General features: G+C 39.2%; 1 protein-coding gene across 4 annotated transcripts in view; it reads left to right on the top strand.

Moving 5' to 3' along the window:
- Positions 1-26,624, top strand: part of TNIK (TRAF2 and NCK interacting kinase) — a 406,211-nt gene that overhangs the window by 246,810 nt on the left and 132,777 nt on the right. For all 4 annotated transcript variants that reach the window (XM_082458916.1, XM_082458915.1, XM_082458918.1 and 1 more), the window contains exons 4-5: positions 11,322-11,447; positions 25,838-25,948. In XM_082458916.1, the coding sequence (XP_082315042.1) occupies positions 11,322-11,447; positions 25,838-25,948 (237 nt within the window). The remainder of the gene's footprint in view (positions 1-11,321; positions 11,448-25,837; positions 25,949-26,624) is intronic.

Genomic DNA, 26,624 nt, shown 5'->3' with positions numbered 1-26,624 from the left:
GTTCCTGGCCAAGAAAACAGTCTGTGCCAAGGCATGGAGGCTGAGAGAAGTGGAACATGTTCTGGAAACTATCACATAGTTTAGTTTTAGTATAAAAAATGTGCTGAGGAGAGAGTGATACAAGGGGAATCTGGACAAGTTAGGGTCAGGTCATGAGGGAATTCATTACAAGGTTTTCAAACTTTTTAATTTTCCCAATAGAACCCTGAGAGCAAAGAGTCTTAAGCAAAAACCCATTAGATAGAAGAGATACAAGGCGGGTTGTTTGTTACAAGGGGCGGGAGGCTGTCAGTCCCGGCCCCGGCCTCACACCACTGCTAGAGCCAGTGTGGAAGCCAGAAGTTAAATAGCAAAGTAACAGGATGGGATTTGCCTACTAGAAGGATCCATCTTAAGCCCTGCTTGATTGAGTTTCTATTTCTGTCTCACTTACTGAATTCCTGTGGGTGAAGCTTTCAACCAGTCTCCGTCTCTCTTTGAAGAGTAAGGAAGCAGCTTTCTCCTGGTAGCTTCTGGTAGAGTGCTTTGCCCATAGTTAATGGGCTCATTGAATGTTTGCTGAAATTGGACCAAAAAAAAAAAGGAAACATCTTTTCATCTTCGGTTACCGGGAGAAATCAGGGGACACGTTGCTCCAGGCACATTTGATTCCTCCTTCCCAAAGGGAGGGCAATTCGGTGGAATGATTGGTAGCATTGAAGGTAATATTAGTAACAGTAATAACAACAACAACAGCCAGAGTCAAAAATAAAGATGGCTATCATTGATTGCCTATATGTGCCAAGCATTGTTCTTAGTACTTAATACAATATACACTAACTCATTTAATCCTTGAAACAATTCCCATTAGAGGAGCAGTGCTAATAATATCCATTTTACAAATGAGGAATTAATTGAAAGCAAAAAATCCTAAATAACTTGCCCAAGGCCACAGACAGTAAATGGCAGAGTTGGAATTTGAATCCAGCCAGTCAGGGTGTGCCCACCTTCCCCACGGCCCTGTTGTAAGAATGAGAGATGGGGGTTGGGAGTCGGGGGGCATCACCAGAGCATGGCCTTCAGATTCAGATAGAGCTGGGTTCATACCCACTCCTCTCCTTACTGCCCTTGGGCAAATTTTTTAACTTTTCTGAATCTCATTTTTCTTATCTGTTAGATGGGAATACAAACATTGCAAACTTGTTTTGAGACTAAAATTATATAATATCTAGTGCTTGGTACATAACAGTTCCTCACTAAATATTAGTCCTGGTAAGAGACGGTGAATGCCTGCATGGGGCAGGCAATAGAAATGAGGAGAGCATGTTATAATGTGCATTGGACTTATGTAGCTGGGGATGGTAGCCTGTGCTATGAACCACATGCCGTACATGCCATGTGTGGGTTAGTTCATTGTCAATATATGTAAATAGTTTGACTCAGCCCTGTCTTCACTACCTCAGTTACAAAGTTATTAGTCTTACCCTGAACCACAGGTAACTGTCAAAATGACTTAGTGTAGAGCAGGATCCAGGAGAGAAAGTGGGGCTGGATTCCAGAAGCTGAAGACTGAAATCACAGTAATTCATTTTTTCATTCACTTAAGAATGAATGAATGTGCTATGCTCTGGGGTGATAGCGGTGAATAAGACAGACACAGGCACTATCTTTTGGAATCTTACATTCCAGTGTGAGAGAAAGACGTTTAACAAACAGTTGAACAGTTATTTGACAGTTCTGATTAACTTTCAAGGAGTGTACAGAGAGTATTAAGGGAGAATTTCAGAAGGAAACTGACCTATCTAGGTGGCCAGTACGTTCGTTCCCTGATAAAGTAACAACTACATGAGATCAGAGGATGGGTAGATATTGGTGAGGTTGGTAGGGCGTTCCCAGCTGTGGAAGCCTGACTCTCAGCAAAGCCTGGGAATCCCCACGCCAGGCTCTTCTGCTGCAGAGACCCTTCTAGACACCTCTTTGGGACTTTTCAAGTAGATAAAGTTAGCGGAAAGACCGGTCAGATAAAGCACATGATGAGAACTTTTAACAGAGAAAAGATAAACAGATTTTTTTTTGTCTCCATAAAGCCCTCCACCTTTGGGGCTATTTCCAGTGTCTCAATTCTGTGTGTTGTACAGCACGTAGAACTTGGAAAGCTTCTAAGTTCTAAAAATGAACAAGCTGAGCTGCTTACTCCATGCACACTTCAGCATTTCTCCTTACATACTGATTACACCCCTTTTGGTGGCTTATGTGTGTCTGGGTCTCTGCACGTGTGCATGCGTGCTGAGTGGGTGGCCTTGCAGTATGTGTATGCCTGCATGCTACAGAGATTGCTTAAGAGCAAAAAATGGACCTGGGGACTCCTGTCTATTCCCCACACTAATGAAGGTGAACACTTAGGTGCACTAGTTGTTAGAAGTGTTTTTCCATTGTGATGGTTTGTTTTTAGTAGTGCCTTTCATTTGTGTACCTCAAAGTATTTGATCAAAACTATAATTAGTTCTTTTATCCCCCTAGTGGAATCGAGATGCATGAAGGTAAGGAGATTGGCCCACAGAGGTTGGGGTGCCTGGAATCATTAAGCAGGCCATTCAAATCCAGATTTGTTACCAAGTTCCTCAATCATGGACAGTGGGGGGTCTCCTTTTCATACCAGCACATCTTTGCCATCTCACGTTTATGTCCCTCTTTTGACTTTACTTGGTTCCCTCTTGTTGAGCTCTTTCGAGGCTTGACCTCCTCATCAATACGTTGGCTTTCTGAATGACGTGAAGCTCACCTTTAGTTTTCCTTTTATGAAGAGTCCTCTCTTTCTCGTTTAAAGCCTGCTGACTTTAAGGAGCCCAGAACAGGAACTGTGCATTATCCATCTTGGTACCTCCTGCAGAGCCTGCTGACCTAGGACCTGGCACATAGTAGATGCTATACAAAATGATATTATATTTGTAAAAACGAGAGAGCAGAGAAAATATAAAGACTAGAAAGCCAGATGAAGAAAAAACAGATCCAAATTACAAGCCACAGGGAATTTGATAAGTTATTTTTTCCAGTCACCAAAGACAAAAGGGAAGACATTATCATTTACACTGTTAATGCCGTCAGAAAAGACGACCCATTCCGATTCCTGTGGGCTGTTACCTGAATTGTAGGTGGAGGATTCTTGAGGATGTGAGCCATCTCATTTATTTATTTATTTTAATTTTATTGAAATACAGTTGTTTTACAATATTGTGTTCATTTCTGCTGTTCTGGAAAGTGATTCAGTTATATATATATATATATATGTATACACATATATATATATCGTTTCATGTTCTTTTCCATTTTGGTTTATCACAGGATATTGAATATAGTTCCTTGTGCAAGTAGGACAAGTAGGACCTTGTTGTTTATCCATCCTATACATAATAGTTTGCATCTGCTAATTCCAGACTCCCCAAACTCCCAACCCTCCCCCACCCCCCGACCCTAGCAACCACAGGTCTGTTCTCTATGTCTGTGATTGTTTCTGTTTCTTAGATAGGTTCATTTGTATCATATTTTAGATTCCACATATAAGCAATATTTGTCTTTCTCTTTCTGACTTCACTTAGTATGATAATCTCTAGGTCCATCCATGTTGCTGCAAAAGCTGTCTCATTTATCATAGATTTTAAATGAATGACAACATTCGTAGGGTTAAAACCTATTTTTAAGATTCATACTCCTCTTGGGAGTCATACATCCATGCAGGCTTGGGTGTGAGAAGGATGCATGTCACCCTCGTGTTGTCTGCTTCTCTAAGGGATACTACTTCCTACTGAAGAGAGAGCAGGTTAGCCTAGTGGTAAAGAAGAGCACTGCAAACTGTCACTCATCTGGGTTTACCCTAGTTATGACACTTCCTGTCTCTCTTACCCCGGGCATGTTGCTTAACCTCCCCTTATTCCACATGTATAAATATGGATAATATTACTTCTCTCATACACTTAGTGTGAGAAGGAAATATAGTCATTTATAAAGCATTTGAGGGACTTCCCTGGTGGTGCAGTGGTTAAGAATTCTCCTGCCAATGCAGGGGACTTGGGTTCCATCCCTGGTCTGGGAAGATCCCACATGCCACGGAGCAACTAAGCCTGTACTCCACAGTTACTGAGCCTGTGCCTCTATAGAGCCCACAAGCCACAACTACTAAGCCTGCACACCACAGCTACTGAAGCCCGCACGCCTAGAGCCCGAGCTTTGCAACAAGAGAAGCCACCGCAATGAGAAGCCCGCGCACCGCAACAAAGAGTAGCCCCCGCTCGCTGCAACTAGAGAAAAGCCCGCACGCAGCAATGAAGACCCAACACAGCCAAAAATAAATAAATAAATAAATAAATAAATAATAAAATAAAGCATTTGAGACCCATATGTAGAACACAGTGTTTAGTGCACATTGTTACTATTACGACATCTCTTGTAGACATTTTTCATTTTCTCTCCGTGGCACCGACGATTCCCATAGGAGACAATATGCCCTACCCTGTCCAGCTACAGGGCCTTGGTAATCACTGTTTCTCTGCCAGGAAACCAATCCCTCCTCAGTCACATCACATTATACTTTTTCTTTCCCCTAACTGGGTAACCTCCCGCATGGCTTTTAAAATTCAGCTCACACTTGGATTTTTCGGCTCTTTCCCCTAATGCCCCTAATAACATCAGCTACCCATACCTCTCAAGTTAGTAATTTTGCATGTATCTGTATCATTCTTTGATTTCCATTTGTGTTCTCCACGAGACTATAGTAAGTTTCATTGTGGAAGAGCTTGAATGTTTTATGTCCATTGTTGTATTACACTCGGCCCTCTGTGTTCACAGTGTTAGTTGAATCTGAGGATGTGTAACCCACAGATATGGCAGGCCGACTGTACTATGCTACTTTACATAAGGGACTTAAACATCTGTGGATTTTGGTATCCATGGAGGATCCTGGAACCAATCCCTTATGGATACTGAGGGACGACTGTACTATATTATTATTATTATTATTTAGCATTGTGCCTGGGGTAGAGTAGCAGATAAATATTTATTGAATGAATCCATTTAGTTTAGGGTTAACATATACAACAAATCCAAGTGCCGCTTGCAGTATGCTGTGGCAAAGACCCAAGTTCTATCAGTGCTGCAATGAAGAAATATGGGCTTAGGCAACTCGTTGAATCATGCTAGACCTGTTTCCCTAGACCTGTAAATATATAGTTTGCAGGTGCTTACCCACCTTGAGATAATTTTAGAGGATCCATACATGCTTAACTCTCATTTAATGTTTCATATATTTTAATATTTAATAAACTGATTTTTTTTAAAAACCCTCAAACTCAATGTTCTATACCAACTTTGAACAGACTAGAAAATTGCAGCTTCTCAAGGGGGAGTGAGGGTGGGGGAGGAATGGATTGGGAGTTTGGGATTAGCAGATGCAAACTATTATATATAGGAAGGATAAACAACAAGGTCCTACTGTACAACACAGGGAACTCTATTCAATATCCAGTGATAAACCATAATGGAAAAGAATATGTACATATATGCATAACTGAATCACTTTGCTGTACAGCAGAAATTAATACATTATAAGTCAACTGTACTTCAATAAAAATAAAAATTAAAATTAAATTAAAAATTAAAATTAAAAATTAAAATTAAAAAATAAAAGAAAACAGCAACTTTTCAATTTGTAATCTGGGTTACTCCGTTCATGTGCAGAATGTCATTCAGTATGAATTTTCCACTGAAATTTTAAGGCATGCTTTTTAAGAGTAATTGTTACCACTTACAGTTACCCATCTCAGGAAATGTAGATTTTCTCTATCCTTTGGAACCAAAACAGAACTGAAAATTAATAAGATATTGAAGCTGATATGTGACTTTTTCTTTCAAAAATTCTAAATTTGTCTTCACTAAAATAACCCCTTTGTTGTCATTGATTAACTTTATATCTAGATATTACATAGTTTAATTTTTTTAAGAGTTTAGTCACCCTTTGTTTCTTTTTTTTTAAACTATTTTATATTGGAGTATAGTTGATTAACAATGTTGTGTTAGTTTTGGGTGTACAGCAAAGTGATACAGTTATAAATATACAAGTATCTATTCTTTTTCAAATTCTTTTCCCATTTAGGTTGTTACATAATACTGAGTAGAATTCCCTGTGCCCTACAGTAGGTCCTTGTTGGTTATCCATTTTAAATATAGCTGTGTGTACTACATATAATAGTTTAATTTATAAGAATAAATGTTTACTGATTTTAAAAGTCTAGTTTTTATTGAGGCTGTATATTGGCATCCTGAATAAAATTTCTGTTGGAGAAAGGGATTTTAGTGCTACAAATTATTAAATTTTTTTTTTAGATCACATTTTAGAAGATGTTAGTAATCCCTACAAATTCTAATGTCTATGATTCTTTAACAATAACTTGTCTTCAATTTTTTGTCACATTCAGTCAGCAACAAAGGTGAAAATGGTAGACGTGTTAACACAAAAACCTGCCTAATGCCAGCAACCACTGTGGAGAGCAGGACAGGTGAGCAGGGGCAGAAGTGGTTCTAGCCAGTGTCCGAACATCCAGGGTGTAGTTGCATTTATGAGTCTCTACACCTCATACTTCCTTGCGAGTTCAAACTGACCAGTCCCTTGGATTGTTGTAAGAATTACACAGGTTTATTCCTCTTCCATGGATTGAGAGCTGAACGTTGGGCAAACCCTTTGTTATAGAGCACACTAATATGAAGTGTCTCGTGAATTCCGTTTTTAAATCCTACTGTATCGTAGGTGCTTAAAGTATATTCTCCTGTGTAATAAATATGCAACTTAAAATCCCTCCTTTATCCCCTGGAATCATTCATAAGCAAATATTAGTGTGTGCTAACAAGCTCCTTTAATTGGAGGACCAAAGGCAGGTTTCTCTTCAGCCCTGGCTTAAGGTGCTCCTAAACTCTCCTTTCATGATTTAGCAGCTTTGGGTTTATCACCGTAGGTAATTGCCTTTCTTCTGTCTAGGAGTTTTCAGTTTAGAATTAAGAGCACTGACTTTGAAGTCAGACGAATCTTGCCTTTGGATCTTAGCTCTAACATTTAAAATAGGAATAAACTCTCTGAAACTCATTTTCCTTATTTGTTCAATGGGATCATTAAAAACATGTACTTCATAGAGCTGTTTTGAATATTAAATGAGATAATACACATACAACCTCTGGGACAAAACATTACATAAGGTTGGCTTTGGCTATATTTTATGACCACGGTTGTGATCATCATATAGTCATCAGAGGTGGTCGGTGGCTTGAAAGCATTGTCTGGGATCATCCGTTTCCTTGCATTTGAAAAGCAGTGTCTCTTCACCTGTTCTATCATCTTCCAGGAGGCTGGTTCTCGTTTTTCACAAAGAAGTGTTCTCTGCAAGCAGTGAGAGAAGTCCACCCCTACACACAAATACTTTTCAAGTCTCTGCTGCGTCGCATTTCCTAATGTCCCATTGGCCAAAGCAAATCACATGGCCAAACCCAGAGACAAGCAGAGGAAATGGACTCCACCTCTTCATGTTGGGGGGCTGCCACATATCGGGCCGTTTTTCCTTTTAGTCTACCACAAATAGTAAGCAGTAAATAGATTCTCGTCATCTTGAGAAAAAACAATCTTCTTTATGTTGATAATAAAGCTGTGCTTACATAAGCACTTAATCATTTCTAAGCCTTAGGAGGTGACTTTGATAGGTATTCTTTTTCCCATTTACAGGTGAAAAAAACTGACATTCGGAGAGTTTAAATGGCCATGCCTGACTTTACATAAGTCAGCTTGGACAAGATTTTGAAGCCTTCTGATTGAAATAATGGTTCTTCCTAGAGTATTGGACTTAGCTTATTAAAATTACTCCCTTTTAACATTTGTGACAATTTGGTACCATTACTTTGTTTTTCATTGTGACCCAGTGGTCATTAGTTTCCCAGTGAGCTTGACCCCTGTGCTCAATTCTCAAGACATAAGAATAATCCATTTACAAAACAGAAGATAAGCTTCTTATAACTTTGTAATCTAATTCTAGCCTCAGTTGTTGTTTTGTCCTTTTGAAAGCATCGTAACCCATCTCCTTCAATGAGCCGTATTGTAAGAGGTTGGACTGCTTATGAAGGGGTTAAATGTGTTCTTATGGTTATAATAAGTGCCTCCCTTTCAGTTTCACTGAGTAACTTACGGCCATCATTGCACTAGTCTTGAAATCTGGATAAACAGTAGCCCTGAAGGCCTGATAAATTTCACGCTCACTTACAAGGTCATATAAGATCAAGATCAAGGTTATATACTAGATTTACGTAACCGTGATCCACAGTGGTTCCATAACTGTGTTTGGAATTTAAACAATTTAAACCTAAAACTCAAGTTACTTACATTCCTGCCCTCTCCTACCTTTGTTATTTATTTATTGGTTGAGAAGATTAATAATAATGTTTATTTTGTATTATATTTTATAACTTTCACATACTTCATTTAATTTTCACAGAAGATTGGGACATATAATAATATTGATACTATTATAAAATCTGTATCTCCTTATAGATGAGAAAAATTAGGCTCCAAAAGGTAGGTTACTTTCCTGACATCATGCAGCCAGAAAGTAGTGGAGCTCAAGCCGAACATGCACCCCACCTGCCACCCCTCATTTTCCTGACTTAATGCATATGCTTTCTTCATTACCATGTTGCCTCAGTTTACCTTTGCAAAGCCATGGAGAACCTGCTGACTTCATTCTGGTCTCCAGTACTATTTATTTTGGATTTAATTATATACTGAATCACACTGTTATTTAACTGTTTCATAAGTTCTTGTTTCCTGAATGATATGGTGAGCTTTTTTAGGCACTTTTTCCTCCTCTCTTTCTCCTGCATCAGCCACCATCCCATTGAGAACCTGAGGCAGGCAGCAAATACTTGTAGAACCAGCCCCGCTTCTCACTAAGAATGACCCAAGCTGAGTCTGTCCGGCTGCCGCTGGAAAATGACGGGTGTTTTACTGTCTCATGTGCTTGCCTCTTTAATCGAAAGCAGATGCCAGACTGCCCCAGAAACCCTCAGGTTTGTTTTCTCCCCTTTTATCTAGGCTTCCCTAAAGTACATCTGCTCACATCCTATATTCATCCACGATTATCAGGCCCCGCGTGGTGGGTTTAAAATAGCTAATATGCACAATCGTCAGACATTTGGAGGCCTGCTGCAGGACCCTGCAACAAGTTGAAGGACTGTGAAGGTCAATCTCTCCTTAGGCCTGCAGTGGAGGCGTAGGCAGTCTCTGATAGCCGCAGGGAAGATTTCTTTGGTCAGCATGTGCCATCCCCTCCCCCCGCATCCCAGCCCCTCACTCCTCTACTCCCCTCCTTTGTTAAGGCCACGTGCTTCCTCTTAGCTCAGCATCCCAAGCATACATTCTATTTTGAGACTACCTAGTCTTTGACTTAGTTAAGCCACGTCATACGTAACATACTCCGTTCTCCTAGGTTTGCAAACCTCCATTGCTTTTTACTAAAACTTATTTTTGTGTGGTCAGCAAATGTCAGCATTTCACCACTCTCCTCCTCTTATTTTTACCAGTTCCTTTCAAGCTGTAAGGAATGCTGCTGTAAGTGGTTGGAACTTTTGTAGGTATTCATTCTTTTATTCATATTTATTCACAGGCATTTTGCTTGATGCTAGGATGTTATTTATAAAGAGCAAAAGCAGGCAGGATCCCTGTGTTGATAGTTTTTATGGATTGACAGGGAAGAGAGGCTTCAATCAAATGTTTAGATAGATAAATGTGGATTGCCGTTCTGGTAGGTGCTGCAAAGGAAGAGACACGTGACGATCCCTGGGGCTAGAACCACAGGCAGGCAGATCAGAGAACTTTGCTGGGGAAGGGATCCTGGAACTGAGATCTGAAGGCAGACGGGCGCTTGCAATCCATGGAGAAGGGAGTCAAGTAAAAGGGCAATTATGACACAGTATGACCCATACCTCTGTTCTAGTACCAACAAATGTGTGTGCAGGTTTGGGGGTGGACAAGATATAGTGGGGAGACTTGACATTACCCGAGAGAATTAGGGAAAACATTCCTCAAGAGTGTCCATTAAACTCGGTCAGGAAGGATGAGTAGAAATTATGTGAAGAAGAGGAAGGGGAAAGAAGGCATTCATGGGAGACCACAGAAGGGCCCAGCAACGTAGACACCAAGTAGCTGGAGGAGGTGAGGGTACAGACAGGGACACACCGTGAATGGTCTTTCAGGTAATGGCCACGTAACATCTTACACTCAGAGATTCTTACTGCTGCATCTAAAACAGTTTTCCTGGGCTAGAAATATTTTCCACCAACCTCAAGAATAAAATACTATGTAAAAGTCCAATTGATGTGTACACTTCAAAGTGAAATTATGAGGGACTTCCCTGGTGGTCCAGTGGTTAAGACTCCACACTTCCAGTGCAGGGGGCCCGGGTTCAATCCCTGATCAGGGAACTAGATCCCGCGTGCCACAACTAAGGCCCGGCGCAGCCAAATACATAAATAAATATTTAAAAAAAAAATTATGGGAGGACACACACACTCTTCACCAGTGATGTCAGGTTCTCTTGAAAAGGCCCAAGTTAGTGGACTCCAAATTGAAACTGGGAATGAGTGAAATCTGAATTAGGAAACTTACTCTGTAGGAGGGTTCTTTCTTTTCACATTCGTGGCACTACCACATGCCCCCTTTCTTTTCATGTGTACTTTCCTGAAGGTGAGATGAGTACTCCAGCTTTGTGAACATCCTCAGATGGAGGGAACTTACCCTTGCTCCCTTTCCCATCTGACTTTCATCATCTTCCATCAGGGACTTCAATAAAAGGAGACTTCAAAGAAAATGAACCTAACAAATCTTAAATCGAAGAGCCTGTATTTTTTTTCTTTTCACTTTTCTTCATCTTCCCTATACCAGGTATGATCAGTGATAGGTACTTGATGGACATAGTACCCAGAGGCCTAGAGTGAGTTTCATCTTAATAGCTTGTCTACCTTAATCTCTTCCAGGTGAAAGGATGAGGAATTTTTTTTTTTTTCCTAGCAGGTTGCCTGCTATATTGGTTTGCTGTACAAACAGAAGACCCCCTTGGACTGCCAATGTGTTATCTTGTAAATTTTTTCTTTGTAGTCAAGGAAGAAACTCAAGTTATATGGTAATTATGCTTGTTTGTTACCACAGAAGAAAAAACTTAAGAAAGAAATTATTGCATAGTTGATATAGATGGTGATGAAAAACAGAATCCTACTAAAGACACTGGATTTTCATGACAATATTTATTGTTCTAATATAGGATGAAGAGGAAGAAATCAAACAAGAAATTAACATGTTGAAGAAATATTCTCATCACCGGAATATTGCTACATACTATGGTGCTTTTATCAAAAAGAACCCACCAGGCATGGATGACCAACTTTGGGTATGTAGTGCTGCCCAAATTTGCTTTTCTTACATAGAAAACACCCAGGACTGAATAGTGCATTTCTCTATCCTCATTACTAAGTTCAGTTGTTCTTTGAAATCCTTTACTCCATGATATCCATAAATTGTGTTTTTGACATTTTCTCCCATTTCCTTGAATAACTCTCTATCTTCTATCCCTTAATGTGGACCGTCCCTAAAGCTAATTGTTAGGTTCTCTGTTTTTTTTTCCCACTAACGACTACCTTTATTGAGTTTTTATTATACTTTAGGTACCATGCTGTTTGCTTTTTATGAATCTTATCATTTATTCCAGCTCTTTGAGGTAGACATTATTATTATCTTCATTTTTTTGTATGACAAAACTAAGGTTTACAGAGAAGTAAACTCATGTCCTGTATTTTGGCTTAAACATCTTTGCTGCAGGCAGTTTCACCACAAGCAGTTTCACCACACAACTAATTGGCAATAGACAATTTTGCTGTAAAAGATAAAATAATGAATATAAAATAAAGGACAAAAGGAAACATGAAAAACTAATAACAATTTTTAAAAGATTTTACTGTGAAAAATGAAAATTCAAAAAATATTTGAATACGTTTAAAAGGTGTGTAGATCTATGGTTATAGTTGTATTCAGGTATATTTTAGAAAAAGCTGGTATTGAATTCAGGTATATTTTAAAGACTTTTTTGATGTCCGTCATTAAAGATTCAGGATCTAATATTGAATGTAAGTTCTTTACAATATATAAAATACAAAAAATGCAATAATCAAAGTAAAAAATGCAAATAGCTAATTTAAGAAATATATGATGAGAAGGAATTTAGTAGCCTTTGGAGATGAAGAGTTTTTATAAATCAATAAGAAAATATGTGAAATGATTAATAGAAAGATTGAGTTAAGACAGGGCAGCAATTAACAAAGTAATAAATATCAATTACCAATAAAGATGTTTTTAAAGTGTAATCTTACTGACAATATAAATGCAAAAGAAAACAAGAATTAGATACCACTTCTTATCCAGGAGATTGGCAAAGATTTTTTTTAATGATATACTCAGAATGGACATTCACGCCCCCTGCTTATAGAAATGAATGTTGGTACAACTTTACACAAGGACAGTTGGAACACACACACACACACACACACACACACACACAGATATATCTATATCTGTATCTATATCTATATTTAATCTCCCAAAGAAAATGCCTTACTTTTGACCCAGTATTTTCACACACAGGAACGTACCCTAAATGAATATTTGGGTAACTACATAAAAATATATGTAGATGCTAACTAATAGGGAATCACTTAAGTAAATCCATTAAGGGACAATATTCAGCCAGTTAAAATGATGTAGATCTATGTTTACAAATGGATGAACATGAACAATTATAGTAAGGGTTTTTTTTTTTTTTAATTTTATTTATTTATTTATTTATTTTTGGCTGTGTTGGGTTTCGTTTCTTTGCGAGGGCTTTCTCTAGTTGCGGCAAGCGGAAAGGGCTTTCTCAAGCAAGGGCTTTCTCTAGTTGCGGCACTCTTCATCGCGGTGCGCGGGCCTCTCACTATCGTGACCTCTCTTGTTGCGGAGCACAGGCTCCAGATGCGCAGGCTCAGTAGTTGTGGCTCACGGGCCTAGTTGCTCCACGGCATGTGGGATCTTCCCAGACCAGGGCTCGAACCCATGTCCCCTGCATTAGCAGGCAGATTCTCAACCCCTGTGCCACCAGGGAAGCCCTAGTAAGGGTTTTTAAAAGCTTTTTTAGAGGCTATGATTAGATATAGTACATTTTCATTTTTGTCAAAAAAAGAAAGAAAAAAGAAAAAATATATATACATATGTTAACATGACGGGGATGTCTAGAATAATGTACGCCAATAATGTTGAAGATATTTGTTTCTGGGTAGTAATTTCAGTAATTTAATTTTGGAAACTTTTTTTCATGTCTTTTTTAATTGCTTCTCATGGGGCTATCTTTGCTCCTCATATAGACAGGCTCTGAGGACAAGGAATGTGTCTTTTGCATCTCAGTGTCTTCCTCAGCTCTAGGAAGGGGCTGGGCATGTGATGCTGACAAAATAGTTGTTTTGTGAATGAAAGTGATATTATGGGTACAAACTTGGTTGCTATTATTATGATTATGATTATGATTATTATTACTACTACTATTATTGGTTCAAACCAATAATTGCTACAGGTACTTGTGAGAGTTCAGTTTCCCTGTGGCCTGCATGTTCAGCAGGATATGATGAGATGGCACAAGTTTAAATATCTCTGTGTTCCCAAAGGACTTTTATATTGCCAGGAATCTAGCATTTTAGCAATGACCCTTGCCTTGCTTCAAGCTGCAGCAGATGACAAGAGGAGAATGATAGCTATTTTGATACTGTCTGCAGAAGCATTTTTTGGTTTGGTCAGAGCTATGGCTCCAGATTAAAAGAAGGCATTAATACGGCTTTGGAATCACCTCTGGCTTATCACCTGAGGTAGTACAACTATTTCCAGATGAGTCACACATAACTATTAATATCATTCCTTTTGTGAGATGGGCCGGACAGGATAGTTTTCTTATTAGGCTGAACTATTAAAATTTGGGTATATATATTACAAATCATTGGTTGAGGAAGGAGAGGAGTGGTCAAGCAGGGCTTGACTTGTTTTCACCTTTTTCCTAATGCTGAGATTTTTTTTAAGCTGGAAGGAAAATTAGTTGTCATTTATTTTACTGGATCCCAGTGAAGCTAATTGTCTTTCTCAGAGCCTCCGAGCTCATTAATGGATGGACACAGGACAAGAATGCAGATGTCTTGAAATGTGACAGTTTAGCTTGGCCTGAAGTTCTGTGAAAGGCACTGGAAGTTTTGGAGTTTTTTAATTTTTTTTTTTCTTAATGAGCAAAATCTGCAGTCCGTTTTCAGACTGGCACTGGAAGAAAGAAGCAAGCCTGTTTGCATCTGCACGGCACAAACAGGAGGTTTTCTGCTCTGGAAACAAGCCACTGCCCACCATTTCGCACCCTGGCCAGTTGCTCTTCCCATGGAGATGGCTGTGGTTGCTGGGAGCTAGGAGCCTGCATGAGTACGTGTTCATTTATTCATCCATTCATTCATTCATCCAACAAATACATATCAAGCACTTGCTAGACGCAAGACACTCTTACGGACACTTATGATATATCAATGAACAAAAGTGATAAAAGCCCCAACTTGCATGCAGCTTACATTCTTGCTACAGACCACAAACAATAAACATAATAAGTCAGAAAGCTACTCAGCATGCTGGAAGAGGATAAACGCCTGCAAGAGCAGGGAAAGACTAATGAGGATTGCAGGTAGGTGCTGCAGTGGCCAGGGGAAGCCCCATTGTAGATAACTCGAAGGGCATTCCAGGCCCGGTGTTTTCCAGGAATAACAATGAGGCCAGTGTGACTGGAAGATGTGGGAATGAGACCTGGGGCCAGATCAGGCAGGGCCTTACAGGACATTGGCAGGATGTCAGCTTTTACTCTGAGTGAGCTGGGGGCCACTGGAGGGTTTTGAAGATGAAGGGATGGGATCTGACCCATAGAGTGAAGGGGTCCCTCTGGTTGCTGGGTTGACACTAGACCAGATGGGGGCCAGAGGAGGAGCAGGAAGGCCAATGAGGAGACTGTTTCAGCAAGCTGATCCCCTTCCTGAAGTTCACAAAAGGGCGTCTACAAGTAGTGATCACTTCCAAACCTGCGCCATGTGGGGAGGAGCTCTGCCTTCACATTCCATTTTCCCCACCTGCAATCAAATGCTGGTGGCAAAATGCAGCAATTATATGCCCCACATTCTGCTTGGTAGACAGAGAGCCTCCCTTTTGTCAGATTTGTGCCCATGCAGAGGGCTCTTCTGACTGTCCCCACTAGAAATGGTCCATTAGCTTCTATGTCACTGGGGATAAAAATACAAAGCTATGAAATGCCTCATGGGTACAAGAGTATCATTTCTTTTTCTAGTTGTTCTTCTTCTATATGATGGCAAACTAAGGAGGAACTTAGAAAATTAAAGGCAGAACAGAAACATAATAGTTGGTAAATTAACACCAGATCGCAATATTGATGGGAACTTGGTTATAGAATATAATAGTGTGTACTTGTTCCAAGGCCTCTGACTCACTAAATTTGGGCCATTCTGTGTTAATAACAATGGCAAGTAATATTTATCACCTACTTACCATGTGCCAAGTACTGTATTTGTTTGCATTGTCATATTATTTCATTAGATCTTCACAACCCCTCTGCAAATTAGATATTCTCATTATCCCCACTTTACAGATGAGGAAATTAGCCTCAGAGCAGTGAAGAAGTTTGCTTAAGGATTCACAACTAGTAAGTGATGAAGCCAGTCTATTAGCTAACCCCAAGTTGCCTCATGCTAGAATCAAGCCCCTGAACCCTACATTCCTCTCCTTTTTGTTGTGAAAAATAGTTCCAATAGTTGTGAAAAATAGTTTCAGAGGTTGGTGTTCCAAATAGGACTGAAGCTTTGCGTTTACACAAATTTATTTTGAGTTCACCGTTCATCTTCATTTGTCAGTTTCCCCAGCTTTCAAAGAGGACAGCAAGACCTGCTAGCTGCTCGGAAGACAGCATTTCTTAGGTCTAAGAAATATACTTTGAAAAGTACATTAAACCTTTTCGGAGTGTTTTAGCAAATAATTGCAAAGGTCACAGATAGTTGACTCTTTGGGCTAATGGCATTCTGTTAGGATTACATTTATATAAAAATATTATTATGGATTATATAGAGACAGAGCCTGTAGCAACCAAGGGCAGCACTCTCTAACATTTATTCCCAGTTTTCAGGTGACAGGAACTATTCCCCAGGTATTTCTTTTGCTGTGGCTGGAGGACAGAGGTTTGCACATAGGCCACCAACCAATATATGTGCTGTTTCAGGTGTCTGATTGAATTATAATCTGTGTGAATTCTATCAGTCTTGTCGTAGAGATAAACTGTTGTTTAATACCAGCTCTTTGTGGAAATACAACTACTTCTGATAATGGCCAAGTAATTCTCCCTTATCAACTGCTCAGGGCCTGATCCGGAAATCAAAAAAGGGAGCTCTTTCAATAAAGATTCCGATCTCTCAGAAACAAGGCGAACCCTGACACACAACATGGCCATCTCATTCTCCTGCATCTCAGCAAAGAGAAGCTCTCCACTTTGCTGCGTGCCATTCAGACACTGGGAGTGAGAAGGCCTGTCTATTAAATGGGTTAACTTCCTAAAGTTAGTAAGCGAAATCACAAATATTTTGCTACCTTTTTTTGATACCACCGCAACAATCACGGGGCTAGACTATCTCATAAAAGGAAAAACATTTCTGATTAGCTTCCAAAATGTAGGTTGGTCAAGTGACATAGCAGATGATTATACTGAGATGACTCAATAAGCCACTTATTAGACTGTATCCTTGAAGACTTGTAGAGCTAAGCGTTAAGAAATTATATTGCATGCATTTAGGGGAAACATGCTAGCAGCTGGCTGAGACCTGGCCTGGCGTCCGGAGACCTGGAGTCTCACCTTGACCGGAGGCAGCATCACTGTCATTGGTTTCTTTCTTATAAAAATGGTAACTTTGGACGAGGTCTGAGTTTTCAAACTGGCGACCCGGAGACTAATTGCTGCCCAGGTAAATGGGTTTAGTTTGGCCCACAGAAGGTGGTGGTGCTTTAATGATGCCAACGTTAGAAAAAAAATACAGCAGTTCCACGCAAAAGTCTGGATTCCTTGAAAGGTTTTGAAAAATCAGATGAACTGGAACTCTTGGGCCTGAAGTGCTGAATATCAGCAGCACGTTAGAGCAGTAGCTCGGCTGTCTAGAGGGCACGCGCCCACTCCGATTGCACAAGAGCCCCGTCACTGCCTTCTGTCTTCCATGCACGCTCCACTTCATGCACTGACATTGCTTTTCCACGCCCCATGTAAGATCATCTGGGAATGAGATAGTGGGATGAACCAAGATGTCTTTCAATCACCAATGGGGGATCCTTTCTAGAATCTGCAGTGATGTTGGCCATAGCCCCCGAAATCCAAGTTTCTTATAGTTTGGATTTACATTGCTGTAGCATCTTGGTTTGGCAAAAAGCATGCTTACTAACATTTTTGGTTGTCTTAAGATTGAAATGTAAAGTGCTGCAGATAGTACCATTAAAAATCCAACCACCTGTAGCTGAGTCTCCTGAACAGTTCATTGAAATTTACTCTTTTCTTAGTTCTATGCATCAGAAATGAGGCATTGATAGGGGAGAGGGGGTTAATTAGTGTTTGATAATTTTATTACTAAAGAATTCTCTTCCTTCATATATACAGCCTAGGTCACTTGTCTGGAGAAGTGATTGAATCTTATTATTTGTGAGTAGAAATTTGTAAAGGCTGAATTTGGTAAATATAGAAGCGTGCCTGAAATAGTAGGAGGAGGGATTGTAAACAGTCTCCCAGTCTTGGAGCTGCCCCATTGCATGACCCGTAGAGACAGAATGTAAGCTGCTTACATACAAACACAGAGTTAAAGCTGCACCTGATTTAATACTTTGCAACTGGGCTTGAGTTCAGCTTTAATGGAGTCATTTTTATGAATTAACGGGTGATTCTGTGACAAGAATGTGAAAATGATTTCTTCTTTTATCCCAATGAATTTCATTTGAACTGTGCTTAAACTGCTTTTCACCTTAGCAAAAGGAAGACTTTATATATGCTTACAGTTACTCTGCTAATGGTCTATACAACCCTCTGGTTCCTATTCTAGATTAATTTTGAGCTGAAGTCAATATTCCTGTTTGTGTTGCACTTCTCAAAATTCTCAACTACCAAGTTTCTTAGTCCTAAGTCCTCTAAAGCCAGTGTTGCTTCTACTTTTCCTATTTTTAACTTTCCTGAAAACTTGCTCCCCTATCCCCATCCCAAATTCTTCTAAAACTAGCCTTTAAGGTTAGTTTCTATGATTGAGTCCATGACTCAAGTGGATATGCGGTGATTTACCCCTAACTGGAAATACCCTCCAGAAGATCTTGCATGCATACTGAGAAATTGGAACACCAGGTACCAAATCCAAGATGCAGCTAACTTCTCTTTCTTTGAACGCTGTCATGCTGATTCTCAGACGGCTCTCTCCTTAGACATGGGCGACTACTGAGCATTTCTAGCTGTCCTTTGAGCAGGCTTCTTGTTGCTAAAAATACCAGCTGGCTTAGTAGATTCAAACTGTGATTGTCATTCTCAACATATAATGTGGTTCATATCCAGAAACTTTATTGACAAAATCTGAGACTTCACATCCTTGGGGCCCATCTTTGTATGTTTGGAAGACTTAGAATTTGTGGTTATAAGCATTCTGTTTTCAAGTCCAAGAATATAATTCAGAAGCCAAAGGAGTTTTTGTTTCCCCAAACACATGCTAGTTTAAAAATGAATGCAAGGGACTTCCCCCAGGGCGCAGTGGTTAAGAATCCGCCTGCCAATGCAGGGGACATGGGTTCGATCCCTGGTCTGGGAAGATCCCACATGCCGTGGAGCAACTAAGCCCGTGCACTACAACTACTGAGCCTGCACTTTAGAGCCCGCGTGCCACAACTACTGAAACCCGCGCACCTAGAGCCCGTGCTCCGCAACAAGAGTAGCCCCTGCTCACCGCAACTAGAGAAAGCCCGCATGCAGCAACGAAGACCTAATGCAGCCAAAAATAAATAAATAAAAATAAACAAATAAATAAAATTTTAAAAAATTAATAAAAATGAATGCAAAAGCCAGTATAGGTTGCTTTTCCAAATTTGAAATTCCCCATAGTTTTGCTTTACCTTTGCATCAGTTAACTGAAATGATAAATGTATACCCATCAATTTTTGTACTTCCATACACACATTTTATATTGTGCAACTTAAACTACCTTTGGCAAATGAAGCAGCATTCTGTAACAAAGTACTGAGTTTGGGTTTTGTTAACACCTTCATAAATCATGCAGATGGGATCTTTGGCTATTCCCAGCTACACATGATAAAAATATCCTGTGCCTTGCTGATGTTTCTGGACCTTCAAGGTCAATAGGCTGATCCTTTGCAGACTTGTGAATTCTTGGAAGTTTATCTTTCCTCTCCTTTTCTTAGATTGCCCCTGCAATTGCTTGGTGCAGACTTCTTTCATCTTAGGTTGACCTTCATCCTCCCGCTCCCTCCTCTTCCTCACCCCTGTCTCCCACCCCTCCTTTTACTACAAAAGAGAAGGAATCTGTTAGTAGTCATTTTTCTTGTGGGTGACTGACTAGTGACATTTGGGGGGAATATGTTCTTGTCAAGATATTCTAGGCTAGTCCTGCAGTCTTAAAATAACTTAAAGCTTTGTTTCTTGTTATAGGAACTTAAAACCAATTAACTAGCAAGTGAGTGAATACTATAGGGACCCCAGAAATCATCCTAAGCCTCTTAGGCTGACTCTGCGAATAAACCTTTTTAAATTCTTTCAGAGGTGACTCGGGTTGGAAAAAAGCAAGTTAGAAGTGACCACATCTGCTGATTGCAAACCCATGCCCCTCCCGGTTAGGGGGCGACCTCAGGGAAGACTCACATAGTGCTTCTGGGACTGCTTCTGGGATCAGCTGAGGCCAAAGACTCTTTTCTTTTCTTTTTTTTTAAATTAATTTTTATTGGAGTATAGCTGCTTTACAATGTTGTGTTGGTTTCTGTTGTGCAGCGAAGTGAATCACCTATACATAAACATAGATCCCCTCTTTTTTTTGGATTTCCTTCCCATTTAGGTCACCACAGAGCATTGAGTAGAGTTCCCTGTGCTATACAGTAGGTTCTCATTAGTTATCTCTTTTATACGTAGTAGTGTATATATGTCAATCCCAATTTCCCAAAGACCCTTTTCCTAAATACCGTCCTGAAGGAGCGGGAAAGCACAGGAGGGCATAATAAGTACCTCCTTACCCCACAACCTCTAAGAGAGAGTATCCTGCTCATCAGACAAAAGTATGTGATAAACAACCATGCAAACTGTGAAATACGTTAGAACTCTTTGTTTTAAAAAATTAACCATTTTAATTTGCATAGAAACAACTACCCACATTCAACAATCCAGGCAACCTTTTCCCTAACAGTTGGATTGCACTACACACTGTGCTGCTTTTTAAATATTTCCACCTTGACAAGGTTCCAGGTCCAGCCCAGGCCCAGCCCCCATCGTGCCTGAGCGCAGTTCTGTCCTCACTTTAACTTAACCTTCTTCCTTTCTTCCCAAGTGACATGCATGTGTATTTTCATTTTTCTGACCCAGTTATGTAGGTGATATTGAATGAGGATTTCAAATATAAGATTCTCTTTAAACCTCTTACACCGTCTTCCAACCCTCCAAATAAAAAGATCCAGTGTTTTAGGAGGCACTGCTGTGTCTTCTTGCTGTATGATACAAGCTTGAAAAAAAGACATGTGTCCTTGGTACTCTTTCATTAACAGAAGTTTTAGAAACACATGTGCACCGTGCCCTTTATAGGTGCTCTTTCAGCCATCTCCTCACCATCCAAGTGAAGCGGACCTTGGGGAGCTATTAATGCTATCTTCCAAGTTGGAAACTTTTTTTTAATAAATGCAAACAGACCAAAGAATGGATAAGTAATAGAGTTTGAGATTTCTGGCTACCAGAAGCTTTCCATTCTGTAAAACACAGTGTTCACATCACACATATAAGGCTGACGCTTTTATTTTGTTTTAATAGTGATGGTGGCGGGGTGCTGAGCCCAGCGGAGTTAGGGAACATGCCCAAGGTCATACAGCTAGTACGTGAAAAAGCATGATGCTTTCAACCCTGCTCTAGTTACTTAATGAGTATATATACCATGGATAAGGCTGCAGACCATAACTAAGCTTCATTTCCAAATAAATAAAGAAAAGGGAATTGAGGAGAAGGAGAATTAATGAAACAATAAGTGCAAATCACTCAGCCCAGTGCCTGGCACATGGTAACTTCTCAGTAAATGTTAGCAAACATTGTTGCCCCATTGTCAACTCTTTGAGGACTTTCTTTCAGGAAGAATATTAATGATGCATTATTTCTTGCTTGTGAGATGTGAAGTTATTGACTTATCACTGCTGGGCTTGGCATGTTGAGCCCTGTTTCTGTTTATTAATGTGATGAGGTTACTTGTGGTGAGGGAGTGTCCCCGCTGTGTGGTGGCAGTAATTATCAGTGTCGCTGTGAGGCTGCAGCAACCGATTGCTACCAAAGGCTGGTTTCTTTCTTTCTTTTTCTTTAAAAAAAATTCCCATTACATAATTTAACAATCATTTTGTTCCATAGTGAGATGAAAAGAACTTAGCAGCCTTCAGCTGGAGCTGAATGGAGAAGCAAATTATAGAAACCACTGACATTAGTGCCTGGCTAGAGCAGGATTGTTTCCTACTGAATATCTGAAAGTATTTTGTCCAATCTAATTTTGAAAGACTGGAGTCACTGGGCTTCCACTGCTTTCCTTGAGAACTATAATTATGTGGCTAATAGAGCTCAATGGTGGGACATTTTCCCCAGCTGATACAGGTGCAATGGATGCACTTGTAGGAGGTCTGGTTGCTGTGTTTTTCAAGATAGGATTTGGAGAAGGGGCACAAACATGTTTTGCTCACTTGAGAAAATGTTCTTTTCTTTCTACCCAAAGATGTTTCTTTGGTCCATCCTGCTGCTGTTAAACCACACTTTACATAACTGAGATTTGCTTTAACTTTGTATTTATAGAGAATCCCCAAAATACACAAAAGTAGACAGAACAGTATAATGTGCCCAAAACTAGCCCCAACAGTCATCAAACCAGTAGTCAATCCTGCCCCATCTACACAGCCATCTACTTCCTCCCTTCCATTATTTTGAAACAAATCTCATCATCTTTAAAAAAAAAAAAATCTGGTAAAATACACATAGCTTGAAATCTACCATTTTAATAATTTTAAAGTGTATAATTCAGTGGGATTAAGTACACAATGTTGTGCAAACATCACCTCTGTCTAGTTCTAGAACTTTTTCATCACCCCAAAAGGAAACTCTGTACCCATTGAGCTGGAACTCCCATTCTTCCCTCCACCTAGTGCCTGGAAGCCACTAATCTGCTTTCTGTCTCTGTGTATTTGCCTGTTCTGGATATTTCATATAAATGGATTCATACAATATTTAGCTTTTTTCCTCTGGCTTATTTCAGTTAGCATAATGTTTTCAAGATTCATCCAATGTTGTATCATGCATCAGTACTTCATTCCTTTTCACAGCTGATAATACTCTATTGTATGGCTATACCACATTTTATTTATTCATCTGATGGTGGACAGTTTGTTTAATTCCACCTTTTGTCTATTGTGAACAGTGCTGCTTTGAACATTCATATGCAAGTTTTTGTCTGAACACCTGTTTTCAATTTTGGGGGGTATATACCTAGAAGTGGAATTGCTAGGTCATGTGGTATTTCTATGTTTTAACTTATTGAGGAACCATCAGTTTGTCTCAGTTTACATTCCCTCCAGCAATGTAGGACGGTTCCAATTTCTCCACATTTTGCCAACATATTATTTTCTGCTTTTCTTTTTTTTAAAATTATAGTCATCCTAGAAGGTGTGGAGTGGTATCTCATTCTGCTTTTGACTCACATTTTCCTAATGACTATTGATGTGGAACATTGTTAGCTATTTGTATATATTTGTGTATATTCTTTGGAGAAATGTCTATTCAAGTGTTTTGCCTGTTTTTAAATTGTGTTGTTTATATTTTTGTTGTTGAGTTGTAAGAGTTCTTTATACAATCTGGATACTAGACCCTTATTAGATATGTGATTTGCACATATTTTTCCCATTCTATGGGTTTTCATTTCACTCTCTTGATAGTATCCTTCAATTTTTAATGTTGATGAAATCCAATTTATCTCTTTCTTTTGTTGTTTGTGCTTTTGCTGTCTTAGTTAAGAAACCATTGCCAAGTCCAAGGTCTTGGAAATTTACCCCATGTTCTCTCCTAAGAGTTTTACAGTTGTAATTCTTATAGTTAGGTCTTTGATCCATTTTGAGATATTTTTTGTATGTGGCGTGAGGTGAGGGTTCAACATCATTCTTTCACATGTGGATATCCAGTTGACCCAGCACTATTTGTAGAAGAAACTATCATCATATTGTTTTATCCATAGTACTCCAGTGTGTTTCTCTAAAATATAGGACGTTTTTTCACATATCCACAGTACTACTATCACACTTAAAAAATGTCAGCCACATTTCCTTAGTGTCAGCAAATATCTAGACTGTAGATTGTCTCAAAAATTATAGCAGCATTAAAAAAAAAAATCAGTATCCAGATAAGTTGCATCCATTGCAGTTTGTTGGTATATCTTTTTAAACGTTTTAAAATCTACAGATTTCCCCTCCATCTCTCTTTATCCTTCTTGATATATATTTGTTGGAGCAAATGGGCCATTTACCCTGTGGAGTTTTTTATTCTAGGTTTTGTCCATTATATCCCCATGATGTAACATGTTCCTCAGTCCTCTGAATTCCCTGTAAATTGGTAACTGGAAGTAGAGGCTTGATCAGATTTAGTTTTGGGTTTTTGTTTTGTTTAGTTTTTTTGTTTTTGGCAAGACTACTCCTTAAGTGATGTTGTGTTATTCTAATCAAGAAGCAAATCATAGCTGGTTATTTCTTTTTTTTTTTTTTTTATGTTAGCAGCCATTGATCATCAGTGCCTAAATCCACTAGTTTATTAGAGGTTGTGAAATAATGATATTCTAATTCTATTGTGTCTTCTTCACTTATTAGATGGAATATTTGTTTTTTGTGAAGAGAAGTTTTACCTCTTTTATTATTTAATCACTGTGGTAAAACTTGTATAAGAAAGGCAGTGTAAATTCTTCATTCTTTCCCTTTATCTACCAGTCTCAATATAAGAAGTTGGTTCTTCATTTTCTTCAAACAGTGCCAATTATATTCTTTTTAAGGGGTGTCTTTATTAATGCATTTAGTTCAGCATATTTAATGTGTTTCAAGGTATTGCAGTTTTTATTCTTACTGATGCTCAAATTATCCCATCTTTGGCCAGTGAGACCTCTTAAAGTTGATTCCTCAGTCCTTTCTAACATGATATTGTGGTCTTTGATAGCTTCCTGGCTCTCATATATGGTAATTTTACAACTCTTACTGGGTTGGAACGAGGTCTGTTGTGGCATTTTCAAATTTCCTTACAAAAGCTCCTGATCAGTCTCCACGGGTACTCTGGAGAAGATTGGAGAGTTTCATTACCCTTTGTAAAATCATAAGAAGATAAATCAGAACAGACATTAGAAACTCATTCAGGAAACTCATTTCATGAGTTTTTATTGTTTCAACCAGACATGCAGAAAAAAAAGGGAACATTATTTCTGCCCAAAGATTTTACAGCCTGGTGGGGTATCTTTTAGGACCTGGTGACATGGTGCTGAGGTCAGGAATGTATGTTTGGACAAAGCCAAAACCATCAATGTGATTTCATTATGGCCCTGTTTTAGTTCTGTTTCTAGTGTCAAATCAGAGATTGATTGCTAGTCATTCTAAATTATTGTCATAAAAAGATGACTTTTGTGGCAGACTTTTTGAAGAAGAGGGAGAATGTATGGAAATGGATGTGTTTCTCTAAACCTAGAAAATGAATGTAAAAGCAAATGGATAGCTTTTCCTCTTCTAGTCTCTACTTCTCCATTTAACTAAGGGAGATGTTCATTTTCTGCCTATTTTATAAAATTGCTGAGTACTGTAATGAGTTTATATTTATGGAGAACTTGGAGCTTTGGGGATGAAAAGTGCTAAATTAGGGCTTATTGTTTATTGAATTTATTTGATATGTCCAGCCTCCTGGGAACCTGTGCTGAAGTTAATTAAAAGCAGATAGTCCTCACTCTGACGGCTTACGGGGCCACTTACAAGCCAATAACATAAACAGTGTGCACTGAATTGTTCTGACTTGGGATTGCCTAGACAACCACAGCTCTTTCAGACAGGGGAATGATGCTACTTTTATAGGAAAGAAGAGTTTGGCCGTTGGATAAAAACACAGGGATATTCTCAACTACATCTGTACCACCTAAATGCCCTCATTTAAAACAAATACTTAGAATATGAAGAGCTTCCTAGTTTTCCAGCTATAATTTTCAGGTTGGAAAATTAAAAATAATCTTTCCTTTCTTTCATTTTGGGAAAAAATTAAGATAAAAATTTATGTTTTATGTATCGTTTTATGGTCACCTTTTCTTTGCAGGAATGGCATTCCAAAGCAGCCAGGTGGGACACCTTATGCTTTCTTAACTCATCGGAAGCCGTGAAGTGTAATTATAATAATGGCGTGTTTGCTTCCTTTGCCAGTTGGTGATGGAGTTTTGTGGTGCTGGCTCTGTCACTGACCTGATCAAGAACACGAAAGGTAACACGTTGAAGGAAGAGTGGATCGCGTACATCTGCAGGGAGATCTTACGAGTAAGTGACAACACGGGATACCTTGGGAGGTGGTGAACTTTGCACTGACCTTCCACTAATTTGTAAACATGTTGGAAACCTCCTTAGAGCTTTATTCTGACAGTGATGATGGCAGTGGTAGTGTGTTGTGGTCTGCGGTAATGGAAGTGAGAGCCATTCTGAATAGGCGTGTGCACTCTCATTTGGAGGGTTAATTGGGTGATTTCTCTTAACTTGGGATTCATTTCCTATGGGATTTCCAATTGGAAATCTGATTTTAGATCACAGAGATAGTGTCCCACTTAGGAAATGGATTGTTTAGGGATATTTTGATCACTCATTTGAGTTTTCCATTTGTGAAAGTTTAAAACTAATTTAAGGCTTGTGTGACTTTAGCCATTTTAGTACATATAACCTAGTTTAATTGATTTTACCTTAAAAAAATTCTTTGAGACGATATCTAAAACCAGTCAAGACAGTGGACAAGAATGTGCCCATTTGCCCAGTTTTGCCCACAAATCCCACAATCAAACAGTCTAGACAATAGTGTCATGTATTTGCTGAGTTCACTTCAGGGAGAAGGAGGTCATTGGTCATATTTTCGTTTGTTCAGATTAGTTTAATTATCTCTTGCTACTAATAAGGAGGCTATTATATGTCCACTGAGCATTCTTACTAGATCTGCTTGGCAGCTATT

Source organism: Balaenoptera physalus, assembly GCF_965194825.1.
Source record: "Balaenoptera physalus genome assembly, chromosome: 4".
NCBI classification, from domain to species: domain Eukaryota; kingdom Metazoa; phylum Chordata; class Mammalia; order Artiodactyla; family Balaenopteridae; genus Balaenoptera; species Balaenoptera physalus.
The sequence above is the reverse complement of the archived record's forward strand: the minus strand, read 5'-3'. Positions and strand labels throughout refer to the sequence as shown.